The sequence below is a fragment of the Clytia hemisphaerica genome, unplaced genomic scaffold (genome assembly GCF_902728285.1).
Source record: "Clytia hemisphaerica strain Z4C2 unplaced genomic scaffold, Clytia hemisphaerica genome assembly, whole genome shotgun sequence".
NCBI lineage: Eukaryota > Metazoa > Cnidaria > Hydrozoa > Leptothecata > Clytiidae > Clytia > Clytia hemisphaerica.
The window spans coordinates 443,109-457,201 of NW_027104535.1; the positions used below are offsets into that span (position 1 = coordinate 443,109).

The 14,093-nt window shown below is 34.9% G+C and overlaps 1 protein-coding gene across 1 annotated transcript in view; it reads right to left on the minus strand.

Annotated features, from left to right (window-relative positions):
* Positions 1-638: 638 nt before the first annotated feature.
* Positions 639-14,093, minus strand: part of LOC136822532 (dimethyladenosine transferase 1, mitochondrial-like) — a 35,472-nt gene continuing 22,017 nt past the window's right edge. Inside the window, exon 7 of the mRNA XM_067078798.1 lies at positions 639-1,697. Coding sequence (XP_066934899.1) covers positions 1,505-1,697 — 193 coding nt within the window. The 3' untranslated portion in view covers positions 639-1,504. The remainder of the gene's footprint in view (positions 1,698-14,093) is intronic.

Sequence of the window (14,093 nt, forward strand, 5' to 3'; positions counted from 1 at the left end):
GTACACGCTTGTTATTTTATAAAAATGGTATATCGTAATACTTTGAATAAACGCCCAAGGTGTTTACTAATTTTTTTGGTTTTTAGAAGGGCGTTTATTAAAGGAGGCGTTTAAACGAATGGGGAGTTTATTCGAAGTGGTACGGTATTTCAATTTCATTTTGGATATTTTTTATATTTTGATAAAATTCATCCTAAAGCATTCTTATTAGAATTCCTAGGTTAGGATCCAGACCCAACCGAAAGATTAAGGAGGTAATGGCAATTCAAAAGTAAACAAGCTCTAAAAATACCCTTAAAGTGGCATTTTTAGGTTCAATTGCCAAATTTCACGATGGTGATATTCTTAGCATATTCTTAATTTTCTGGCCAATTTCATCATGAATATGTGTTCTTATGAAATATTCTTATAAGAAAAATGTAGTGTAGTGGCTGTAGAAGATTTCAAAGTGCTGAAGTATCTTGTAAAAACTCCAAGGCATCCCAATGTACTGACTGTGCTCAATCACTTTCTACTTATCTAAGGGTTCCAAAAAAATCTAGGCAAAGAATATCGTTTCTAAGGCTCAAAGTTGTCAGGTTGTCTGAAGATGTCAATGTCAAGGTTTTTTGACTGGTGAAGTTTTCCATCGTTTTTTAATAAAAAGAAATGGTTTAATAGATGCTAATATTCAGGAAAATCATTTATTTTGAGAAGAAGAATTTGTTCATATTTGTTTGTTTGTTTCTTTGTTTGTTTGTGTTGAGACTGTTCGAAAGAAATTACAATTAGTCAAATTGATGATGTCATTCCATCTCTTGGTCACGACTCTCAATTCCCAAATAACATTTCCATAATTTGAAGAGAAAACTGGATGCAAAAAAAAAAACAAAAAAATAAGGAAAAAGCAGATTAGTACTCATGTAAGTATGCAAAATTTCGCGATTTTTCGGTCTTGCGAAACTTTTTGCCCCTAAAGTAGTTGGAAGAAAGATTTTTGATAGTTCTTAATTACAGTGTAATTTAGATCACATCCTCATTCCTCTCACTGCCAAAAGTATCAAAATGAAGTGAAAACAGAAATACCGAAATACCGAATACAATACCGCTGCGATATACAAGCATAAAAAAGATTTTCAGTACAAATGTCAAGTTAAAACCTTTTTGAAAACCTTTCATCCATTCACGATGAAAAATTTGAAATTTACCAGAAAAGAGAGACCCGAAATGAATGACAAGAATGACATATGCATGTATTTATGAGTTGACCATTCAATCTTATGTACGGAAAACCTCAAAAATACATGTTCTTATGGCACTAGTTCCAGGTTTAAATATTTGAAAATATTTCTGTAAAAGATAATTTCATGAAAATCCCTTCTAAACCTTCACTGGCATGAAAAATCTATAACACGCTTACATCCAATAGACACATTTATAAGAGGCGAAAGCAGCATACTATTTTACAAGCATCATCCAATATGGATACTTGATCCTCCAAAAACCATCCATCCACCACATTCCTTCACCGTATAACATTTGGCTTGTTAATTTTCAATGGTTCAGTAGTCAAGTCATGTTCTTGGCAAAGCTGAGCAAACCTGGTTGAGATTGAATTGTATTGTTCCAATGTCAACTGGTGTGGTCGAACTGTTGGTTCAATGTCTATATCATGAAGCAACTGATCAGCTAAATGCCCTCTCTGTGGGAACAGCTCTCTAAAAGTGATTGAAAAAAATTAAAGAAAGGGAGTAATATATAATAATAATAACAATAATACGAAAAGTCACTTTTGTGTGTGTTACAAAATATAGCGCTCTAAATCTTAAAATAAAGCTCTTTAATACGGTATCGAAAAAAAAATTAAATAGACTTTTCCTTTATTGTTTCATAAAGAATTCTTTGCAGAGGAAAGTTAGTCGTCATGTATAATTTCTACCGCCTATCCGAAAAAATCCGACAAAATCTGTTTTGTTTTTTAATACTACTAATAAAACAAAGCTTTTTATTGTTTTGAAAGTCATACAGGTAGAGGGACCCCCGCGTGAGAAATGATTCCTGGAGTAAGCCGAAATCATATCGCTTGATCCTTTATAAGAAAATGTGGTCAACAGATTCAAAAATGGGATAAGTTTATAAAATATGTGATTAAGGATTATCCACACGAGAGACCAATCCAACACATTATAAGACATCAAATTTTTCATATGGTCAATTTTGACGATACCGAACCCCCGTCTCCCGATCGCTTCTCTCTTTCTCTTATCCGGGACAAGAAAGGGGATACATGTTTCAACTTTTTTTTATGAACCAACGTAAATAGGTTTAGCGAATTAAGTCGAGGTGTTAATAAAGCCTTCAAAAATATGATTGGACACTGTATATTATTATGATATTATAAAAAGAATAGTATATACGTAACGAGCTTTTAATTCCTACATACTTCTTGTTGATAGTATTATAAGAAAATAGAGAGCCAACGTAATAAAGCGGGCACAAAACTTCCCTGTAACAGAAAGAGGGTATAAAGGGATAAGCTTACAGACTTCCACGGATTACAGTCCTTTCATCAAAAACGACAGGCTATATAGGAATGTTTTTTTTAAACAAAAAAAAATTGACAAGAGAAAATTTTTATTCTGATACAATAAAGATAGAACTCAAAACAAGGGATTTAAGGCACTATGGTAGTACCGACTCGATGGATTTTTGATCAAAATCCTATAAAACACAAACGAAAATATTTCCAAAATTTCTTTTTTTATTGTCGCGCATGTACAACAGTATTTACTAAGTGATTCTTTTTGAATTTTTTCGTTGACGCTCTTCCAGCTTATAGCGTGACGCGATAAAGGAAAGGTGACTTATTAAGACGACGGATTAAATAAGAAATTCTTTAGTCACACCTGCATTGTCGAAAACTCGATGATAGGGCGGAATATATGTTTACAAGAAAAAAATATCAAATCAACGTGGGGTCTTAAATCGTTACCCTATCTTACTCTGTGAGAAAAAAAAATAACTAAATCCCCTTTTTCTTTAGAACAAGAGGACTTGTTCTAATAATTATAGTATAGCTTGTTTTCCCTGAAGATGAACAAAAAAAAAACAAGTAAAGTTACACCTAGTTGTTGGACAGAGTGTGACTGTTTCCTTTGTTCATACATAACGAATAATGCCCCCTCATTATACCCCAGAACTTTCCTCCTTTTCAACCTTCACTACCAGACAAACATAAAGAATTTTCTCAAATCTTATCCACCCTTCCCGAATGATTTATAATAAAGAGGCAACTTTGTAACTCAAAATTAACGCTATTTAACTCGTTGCTAGCTGATGGCCCAAAATGGCCTTTCCACATGTCAAATATCAATCTCATAATAGGTCATTCACCCTGTGCGCATCACGCTCTCCTCCCTAAAGGAATATAGTAGGGGGAACCCATAGGATCCATAGCATCTTTCGTGGGACGCAACCGCATGTGATTGGCTCGAAAGTTAGTATGATTTTGAAACGTGAAGTCACTTTTTTCCCATCCAGAACGCGCCGCAATAATGTCAACGGATCGTATCTAGTGGTAAATTTGTTTTTGAGGACTGCATTTTTTGAAATCTAGCGATGGATGTTACTTTCAATCTGGCATTTGTGTAAAAACCACGCGCGGGCGTTCTGGATGGGAAATAAGTGGCTTCATTTCCCATCCAGGAGTCTCGAGTCCAGCCCTTCGGGCTTGGACGTCAATGGTGCTACCATGCAACCCAATTAATATTATGTAGTATAAAGCTATTGAATTACTAAAAGCTTTCACTAAACTTTATTTGATTTTTTTGCGTGATTGCGTGATTTGAAAGTTGACTGGGGGACCTCTTTAAAGGGACGCTGTATCGGTGTGGTCGACCAAATGCTGTGGTGTAACATCGATTCTCAAAATGGAACGTCAAACTAAAGGATATCTGATACTTTTAAATATTGTCTTGTCTAAACATGTGCTTTTGTTATGACGTATAGGGCGATAATAAATTAGGAAACGCCTTTTCTACGCCCCCTTCTCACAGACCTGGTAAGATTTTTCAGCCAAAAGCTCTGTCCTTGAATTCCATTATTTTCAGAAAATTCATCAATGGAAATGGGTAAAATAGAAATTGCAATGAGAGATTGTTCTATTTAATTATTTCAAGAGTGGACAATAATTCGAGTATAATTTTCCACTGCAGACGTTATTTTTGCCAGTTTTTCCAGTGAGAGGAGGTCCAAAGAATCGAAACCCCCCAATCGGGGGGTCTGTAAGAAGGGGGTGTTTTTCGATTCCTTCCAAGAACGTAAAGAGGAAGAAGCTTTAGCAATAGAAGTTTTCTTTTTTCAATGTAAAAAGCTCATCAACAAAAGTTTCCTCCGGGTATATTTTTTGTAGCTGATGCGTTTTCCTTTTCAGCGGTGCTATCATCACGGTGGAGTTTTTATGAGTGTTCTAACCAACCTAGCCCTTAGAAAATATGCCTCTAAGAATGGTATTCAGGCAAAAATTTGGCATGTTGTAAAGCGCTGGGTCAGAGAGCTTTTGGCTAAAAATTTCATCCACAGTTTAAGGGTTCTAAGGGTTAAAGGTAATTAGGTTATCCAATTCAAGACTTGTAGAAAAAAAAACAGTTCTTATAGCAGAAATGAATGTATCAAAATCTGTTTTTTTTACTAATTCTATTTTCCTTCAAGGACCAATCTGCTCTGTCCATCTTTAGTATGAAAAAAAATCTCAAGTTGTCTGTATCTCGAAAAGCCGATTCGATAATTCTTTCCTGGGGTCAAGCGGGAATGTAAGAAACAAAAAAAAACGATATCTTTAATCCAAAAAAGTAACAAGAGGGTTAAATCGGGGTTAGACGATACTCAAAATTCTTTTTTGTCTCAAAGAAAAGAAAATCGTTTCCCGTTTCTCTTCTTCAGTTACGCATTAACCGATTACAGAAAAAACAAAATGCTGGAATCGCGTTTTTGATTTGGCTTCAGGCTTTTTAAAAATTCCTTTTTTGAAATATCCAAAGATAAAATGTTTTTTGAAAGATTAGAGCATTTTAAACCTTACCCACAAAATATGACTTGAAGCCCAGATAAGTGTTTCAGATTTGTTCATAAAAAAACCCTTTTTTCACTAATGTAAAGATTTTCTTATTCCAAGTGGTTGGAATTATGACAATAAACGCTTTGATTTTTGCTCAAATAGTTCCTAGACGTTGAAGTTCTTATCGTTTGTGGACAAGTTAAGCCTCTCATATGTGTCTTAAAGCCCCATCAAAAATGTCTTTGGATAAAGGAATTCTGATAGGTGAATCCAAAATTCCGATCTTATAATGTTATCAAACAATCTCAAGCCCTTTACTCTAGATGAATTGAAGGACAGACAAGATTTGATAAACCAGAATCAAGTCAGAAATAAATTACCCTCCTTGAAGTGAAATTACTCTAGTCTATCTCGTCTCAAATAATCATGAACTTAAGTCTGGAAAGGTTATTTGTGGAATTTATTTTATTAGATCGAAAGTTATCCTGGAAGCGCTGAAAATAGTGTAAAAGATGGTTCAGGTGTCAAATAAACTTAGCATCTCAACAGATACTTGGGAAAATGTATCATAGAGACACCCCCTTCTCACAGACCCACTGGGAACCCTTCCCGCTGAAAAAATTGGACAGAAAATCGTCCCCAGTGGAAAATTATACTCTAATTTTTGTCCCCGCTGAAAATAATCAGATAAGCAAATCTCCCACTGCAAAATATTATGCCATTTTTCCATTCCCTTTGAATTTTCGACTTGAAAACAATTCAAATTCCCAGCTATAAAAACATGGGAATATCTATCCCCATCGAGTTTTGGTCCATTATTTTCGCCCGACTGGGTGATAAAATCCCACCGGGTCTGTGAGAGAAAGGACCAGTTCCAGGTCATTGAGCATTGAGAAGTGGGATACTACTCTCCCTCCCAGCGATTACCAAAAAAGCTAACACCTATTGGATTATTTCGATACTCTTTCCTTATTGTGGAAAGACAATTTTTAGGAGAACAATTTATAGCGTACCTTGGGAGGATAGTTCGCGGTAAGTGGGTAACTCTATGGGCTTTGGTGAGCTGTTTCAAGATGTTTATGATTGGGAAAATAGAATTTCTACCCATATTGTAGACTAGCAAGCGTGTGTCTTTCCTTGGACACAGGAACGCGGGAATAGTGTTTTCATAGAAAATAGAAATTGCCGCGGGAGAGTGGTTTGGAAAGACATTTTATTTAATGAACATATATAGACAAGAGCCCATTGCAAGCTTAAGCTGCAGCGAAATACAAGGACGTGGTTTATTAGTCTACCCCTATTGTCATTTCGATAGAAATTTATACCCCGCTGTGGGAAGAAGTTCCACCAGGGCTGCGAGATTCGTGGTTTTCATGTCTTTTCCTCTTCATATCTTTAATTTGCTATTTCTAATCACAATATTTTCATGATACACGGTATTACGGGAGTTTTACAATTCTTTTCCTCTAATGTTTTAAATCAAGAAGTTTCAAAAACGTAAAACTATAAGATCCCTGCTTGAGAAGCCTTAAAGTATTTTAATGTATAGTATTTTCATCATTAAGAAATCAAGAGTTACGAATTTTAAGACGGAAAAAAAATGACACATCGCATTAATTTTCTAAACAGCATTAATAGTGGAAACAAAGCCTTAATCTGCTTCACTCCGAACTTAATCCCTGTACACATCTAGTGACACGGACAAAAGAAAATTGTAACGAATTAACTTTTTTACTCAAAACTGCAGTAAAGGAAATAAGTAGGTAATATCAATTCTATATAAAAGCTGTACCTTTTTAAGTAACCCGATTTTATCAACGAATCCTTATAATTTTAAAAACGGATTAAGACCTCTAATCACATTAGGATCGTCTCTCAAACACAATATTATAGTGTATTCAAGCCAGAAAAAAAACGGAGATTACGAAAAAAATGTAAATTAATAAAAGTACTAAAGAGATTCCATTGATGGATTAACACGAGAAAAGATGAAAAAAAATCTGTAACAATATCTGATCGAATGAAGTCAAAATTTGTCCCAATATTATCATCATTCTATCGGTATTCAGATGCAAGGTTGCATTACCCCCTGACTGGAGTGCAAGGTCAATCAAAGTTATAATACTCCATAACTCAAGTATTACTTCCATAATGTAAAAACTTATTTTTGTCCTCTCAGGTCACAGACCTCTTATCGCCGAGTTTTTATTTCTTAAATGATCTATAAATAGTTTATATTTGGATGATGTAATGATCGATGCTGAAGACGTAGTCGCCGTTTGATGCAAAAACATAAAAATACTACTTTATTGTCAGAAATTTTCGCGCGGCCAGAAAATCTCACGAATCCGGTCTCCAGAGAAAAATTTACACAAAATTAGAGTACAACACGGCGCCTATTCAACAGATTTTAAAAAATGGCAGAGAGAACTAGCAAATCAGTAAAAGAGACAAGCGGGGCCTAATTACGTGGAATTGTCCTTCTTAAAACCCCCCAAAACAAGTTAATTATAGACTTAAGCCAGGCTATTTAGAGCGACATAACTTTTGATAGCTGAAAATAAATAATCGGTGGGGATGTCCTTACAGGAGATTTCAAACTACCAATATTATAACAATGGTATTACATCAGAATTCTTCAGTAACTCTCTTAATCCGATCAAAATGTATCAGTCAATACATAGGATGTCATTTATTCATTCACTGACTTATATCAATTGAAGAGGAGATCATAGTCCGTATGAAGAAACCAAATTTCCTTTGAAAAGTACTTGAACTTTATACTTAAGATATCAGTCTTTCTGAGCACGATTGGTACGGTGTAAATGTCAATCTATTGATTTTTAAGTTCTCAACTGAAATACTTACACGCTTTCTTTAATTTATCTGATATTCCGATGGCGGATTGGCGGCCGCCCGCGCTAAAGCTCTAAAGGAGCGGGTCAATTTCCCATCAGGGAGGAATGATAGTCGGCCTTTGATGTACCGCATCCACAGTCGGATTCAACTACCCTTGCGCGTAAAGCTGAAAATATTTAGGCTGGACCCGCCAATCCCCGAAAACGAGGGCTGGGTTACCAGACCCCCCGCTGCAACATCATTGACACGGTCTTGCAAAATTCCGTAATCGAAACCTTCCAGATGTTGAAAATTTTCCCGACCTTTAGAGCTGAGAATTTCTGCATCTGGGTGAGGTGCCAGACAAGTTAAGAACCAATAAATATTGGCTTAGGCTCGTCTTTTTTCAACTTTCTCAAAATCTATTGAATTCAATACTAAGAGATAGAATTAACTTTAATTTTTTCTAGCTAATCGATTTCTTGGTAATAATCCTCGCCTTAAAAGTCTTGCTGACAGACCCTTTGCCAGAAGAATGATATTTCTCTATAAGGTTATGAAAAAGCAGGCTCCGTCTTACCTACGTAACTATCTGCCAGCAAGGCTTAAAGCACCAGGGTTAAGATAAGAACAAGAAATCCTATTCATCTTCTCAATATAACCATGTTCATGATATAACTAAAACTTTATTTCCGTAATACCTCACAACATACATGCTTTTTTTATAAGAATATTTATAACAATGTTTATGAAATTGGCCAAAAAATTAAGAATATGCTAAGAATATCACCATCATGGAATTTGGCTACTGAAGCTAAGAATGCCATTTTTAGAGCATTTTCAATTATAAATTGCCAATTACCCCCAAGTAAGGCTCACTTCTTTCACAAAAATGCCATTTCATACCTTGAGAAGTTTGTACTAAATGTAGGGGGGGGGGTCCAAAATTAATGTTGAATCTAGTCTGAATTAAGATCTTAACCTAAGAATGCTGTAAGAATATCTTAAATATTTTAGAATGATTTTACCCAAAAAAGTTAAGAATATCCATCATGAATTAAAAAACGCCATTCTTATATAAAAAAGCGTGGATCCCAGTGGAATGTCCTGGACGGTAATATAATTAACCTTCTGTTAAGACCTTTAAGATTGCAATTTTTAAATCTTTGAGACCCAAAAAATCTCATGTTTTTGATGTTTCTGGCAATCAAGGTGTATTCTTTCTAAACCAACTTTGGGTAGGGTTCACATCAGTCAACTCAAAAAGCACAAATTTAGGCATGGTTTTCGCGATTTTAGACCCTTTCTGTGGTTGCCGAACTAACTCAGTTGAAAATACTCACCACTTTTTATTGCATTGCTCTATATATACTAGACTATCTCTGTTCGACAATCTACAAGACTTAGGTATCGTCTTTCTTCCACTTAACTCTTCTAATTTTTGTCGGCTTTTATTATACGGTGATGAAAGCTTGACTTCAATTTCAAATCAAACTATAATCCTTTCTGTCGTTGAAAACATCCATGAATCTGGAAGGTTCAGTGATACTCCACGTCAAATCTCGTTTACTTTGTCCTTTCTACATAGTTTATTACCTCGGGCGATATAACTCAAGTTCTTGGCCGAGGAGGGACTATATTAATGTTTAATGGAGTTTTGTAGTATATGTTCGTAGTGTACCCCGAAAAAAATGTTAAACAAATTTAGCCTTCTGTTCTTATATTGTTGTATATTGGTGTCCCTTTAAGTACTTTGAAAGATGTGAGTCGCTACTCATCACCACAGATTTATATCGTGCTTTAAAAGCAATCAGGAAAAAGAAATTTTATATCGCAAAAGAATACTGTTGCTATTGATTTCGAAAACCCGTGAAGCTTCTGATTGGTCAGGCGCTGAAATTCTATATTAATGTCACGTGACCTAGGTAGGATTTCCTACCTAGGATTTCCTACCTAGCCACGGCACACTTTTCAGTCAAAGCACGACATTTAGCCCTTCGGGCTTTATAAATCTATGCTCATCACCCCCTATCAATATGACAAAGAAAAGGTACAACTAACACACTGACTCAAGGTTACAATCAGATTTTAGAAAGAGATGTTTAACTTCCTTCTTCCATTATTTATCTTCGGTAAAATAACCTTCGATTGGGAATAGAACAGACAAGCTGAGAATACTAAACATGGTAAATAACCAAACATTAATTTGGGGCCTATTTGTTTCATCACTATTTTTACTATATTTACTGTAAGTGCACTCATTTCAATTTTTTCTGTCCAAAACTATAGCACTTTTCGTAAATAAACTTGCAAACTTCCTGCATCAGTAAAAATAGTAAAACCTCAACCATCTATAAGCAAAGCAAAGTTTGCAATTCCTTCATAGTAAAAATTGCATCTAAAATCAGATGTTTTCTTAGCTTGTTTGCCGATTTTAAACCAATTAAATTAGAGAAATGATTTAATGTTTGTGCTTATAAAATGGACAAAATCATTATACTTTCGTGTTAATGAACTTTGATCTTATAAAAAGAACGCATATTTCTTAGAGAAAACACATTTTCTTATAATTAGCATAAAGCAATTATCTTTTTACGGATTTTTAATTGTTTCAATTTTGATCAGAGAGTTGTTTTTCTGTGGTTTTGTCTAGGACTTTGGTTCTCAGTGTCTCTTAAGTTAGGATAAGCATAAGATTTTTCAGTACAATTTTCAATTATAGAATTTACCTAAAATTTCCTTTGGAATTAGGTTATTTCAGTCATGTTTTCTTGTCATTTTGTCACTATGATTTGTTCACATTTTGAGAGATTTTAGAGGTTTATCACGAGCATTTTGAGGATATCTAGGATATTTTGTCATATTTAGTCAAGGATTTGTCATTTTAGTTCAAAATATTTATCAATTTCATTTTGTACTTTTTAGTTTGAACTCAATCAACACAATATCAATCAATCAAATTCAACTAATTATTGTGTGCGTGTTCCAAACCGACCCTTAATCTGTGTCAAGCCTGCCTCTACATTCAAACGGACACCTTTTACCATCCCAACCGCATGTCAGAACGACCCCGGCGGAACATTTCTCGCTTCAACTATCGGGCGTATAATCTGACTGGAGGGAAAGTTCCACGTCAACAGGATCAATCACCTTAAACTCGGATCAACTCAGACCAGCCTTCAAAGCCGTCTGAACCATCATTCAACGATGGAAGCTAAATCTCAAATCGAATTGACAATTGAACATGTCAATGACATCATAGACGAAACACTAGTCCATTCCTGTGCGACTAAAGATGTTGACATCGCCGTCAACGAATTGGTTGATAGTCCGGGAGCCAAACCTGAAAAATGGCATTTTGCTTAACCCAAGATTCTACAGGATAAAGTATACATTTTTGGAATCCTCACCTCAGCAGAAATGGTCGGTCCCCAAAGCCAATTCCTGGTCAATTTTTCATAATTGGCTCGAGTTTAGGGGGTGCTTTTTACCCTTTGTAAGGATTTGTTAAGGAAAACATCTTTCCATGTATGATATAATTTGCTATATCTCATGAATAAATTGACCAATTGCTTTGAAACTTTGCCAAAAGTTTCAAGATAGATTGGTGATCATCATTGGCAAAAGATTTTTGGGAAGAATTATTTTGGGGGGTTTACCTGGGGGAAAATAGGGAAAATTTGGGTATTTTCACTGAATTTTGACACTTTATAAGACTGGGACCTACCAAAACAACTTTTAATGAGGCACAAACTTTGAGTTATGATAAAATTTGATGCGATACACCCGAAAAATTTCTTGTCAACTGTATTTAGTATCATTTTCGACGCTTCAGGGGGTGAAAATGCTCATTTTATTAAATCTTTACATAATTTGAGCAATTTTCACTGCTTATCTCGTCTAAAATATCTTCGAAAATAGTTTTAACTTGATCTTGTTTAATATACACTAGAAAATTACAATGCTGACTTGAAACTATCACATTCAGAGTGCAACTGAACAAACCAGGGGGTGAAATTGCCAATTTTAGACGATTTTTATCGTTTTTATTGATTTTTGTGCCCATGTGACCAATAGAACAGTATTAAGGTGTACAAAGTTTGATTTCTAACTACTGGAAACATGGATATTTTTGGTATAGACAATGGAGGAAAGCACTTTGAAGTTTTCATTGTCCGTCATCAGGCATACAGGTGGTAAATCAGGGGTAAATATGCCATTTCTAGTTCGCAGTCGCGAAGTCGAGTTTGGATGTTTTTCTTGAGAAGGTTCCTCAAAAACCTAAATTTTTAGGATTGAAACCAGCTCTAGCAAACTTTTAAATTACAATTTTATTATTTCTTAGTCCTTTTGATGACAGCTGCACAACATTTCGATGCTTTTAACTGAAGTTATGGGATACAGGTGGCAAATCAGGGGGTAAATATGCCAATGCCAGATAATGAAAACCACAGATTGCTTTCCTCTATTGTCTATCAGAAAGTATCAATGTTTCCAGTAGTTAAAAATTAAATTTTGTACACCTTAATACTGTTCTATGGGTCACATGGGCACAAAAATCAATAAAAACGATAAAAATCGTCTAAAATTGGCAATTTTACCCCCTGGTTTGTCCAGTTGCACTCTGAATGTGATAGTTTCAAGTCAGCATTGTAATTTTCTAGTGTATATTACACAATGATCAAGTTAAAACTATTTTCGAAGATATTTTAGGCAAGATAAGCAGTAAAAATTGCTCAAATTATGTAAAAATTCAATAAAATGGGCATTTTTACCCCCTGAAGCGTCGAAAATGATACTAAATACAGTTGACAAGAAATTTTTCTGGTGTATCGCATCAAATTTTATCATAAAACAAATTTTATGCCTCGTTAAAAGTTGTTTTGGTAGGTCCCAGTCTTATAAAGTGTCAAAATTCAGTGAAAATACCCAAAATTTCTCTATTTTCCCCCAGGTAAACCCCCCCCAAAATAATTTTTCACAAAGATTTTTTGCCAATGATGATCACCAATCTATCTTGAAACTTTTGGCAAAGTTTCAAAGCAATTGGTCAATTCATTCATGAGATATAGCAAATTATACCATACATGGAAAGATGTTTTCCTTAACACATCCTTACAAAGGGTAAAAAATACCCCCTAAACTCGGGTCCATTGTGAAAAATTGACCAGGAATTGGCTTTGGGGACCTACCATTTCTTAAACTAGGATAGTTGAGGATTCCAAAAATATATAGTTTATCCTGTAGAATCTTGGGTTAAGCAAAAGTGCTTATTTAAGGAAATATAGGATTTGGCTCCTGGACTATGAACATCGCAACACTCTTCGACAACACCGTAAACATCTGATGTATAGTGAAATTCAGTATGAGAAGTTTATCGCACTATTAACGATCACCCTAAACTCAATTAAAGCCTACTTCAAGGAAGCGAAAAATTGGAATTTCAAACTCGAACAACTTCGTATCAAACGTGCAAACCAAGATGATGACACCAAAATAACCGCCATGATATTCACCGTGGCCGATCTCAAACGCAAAATCGAGGAGATCAATTGCAAGCTTACTGTTGAACTCGATACAAAAACCGACGTTCAGCTCGTTCAAATGGAAAAGGATTCCTCTAATATGAACACTGAGATAAAAGAGGTTTCTAACAAATACGAACAGTTATTACAAACCATATGTACAAACTCATGTTACTGACAAGACTTTAGTCACTGATATTACTAAAGTTGGAAAAAGCTAAACAGAACTGACCAAGAGTTGAATCTGAAACTGTAGCTTGCTCTACACACGGGTCTATATCTGAAATCAAAATAGTAAGTGGCAAATCAACGATGTAAAAATAATAGATAACCAACTACCTCTAGAAGGCACTTCTCCCAAGAGAACAACCATTGTTTTCCTATTGAAATGAGCACTCCTTTAAAAAGCTCTGTGTGCAGTGCGTGTTATGCTTTTAGCTAGATTTTGACACACTTTTTGACATCCACTGAATTATTAGAAAATTTGAATTGTTATTTACTGCAAATTTTGGAATTTTTTTCAAAAGATAAGGTACCAATCTTTAGACAAATTGACTACGGATCGGCCTGATACCACTTAATCTTCATCTGGATAAATAAACGCTCTTAAAATGCTGTTATCTGAAAAATATATGTGTGATTTGAAGTGCGATATCTCACGAATGAAAAGTGCATGAAGTCCCCATGAAGGTTGC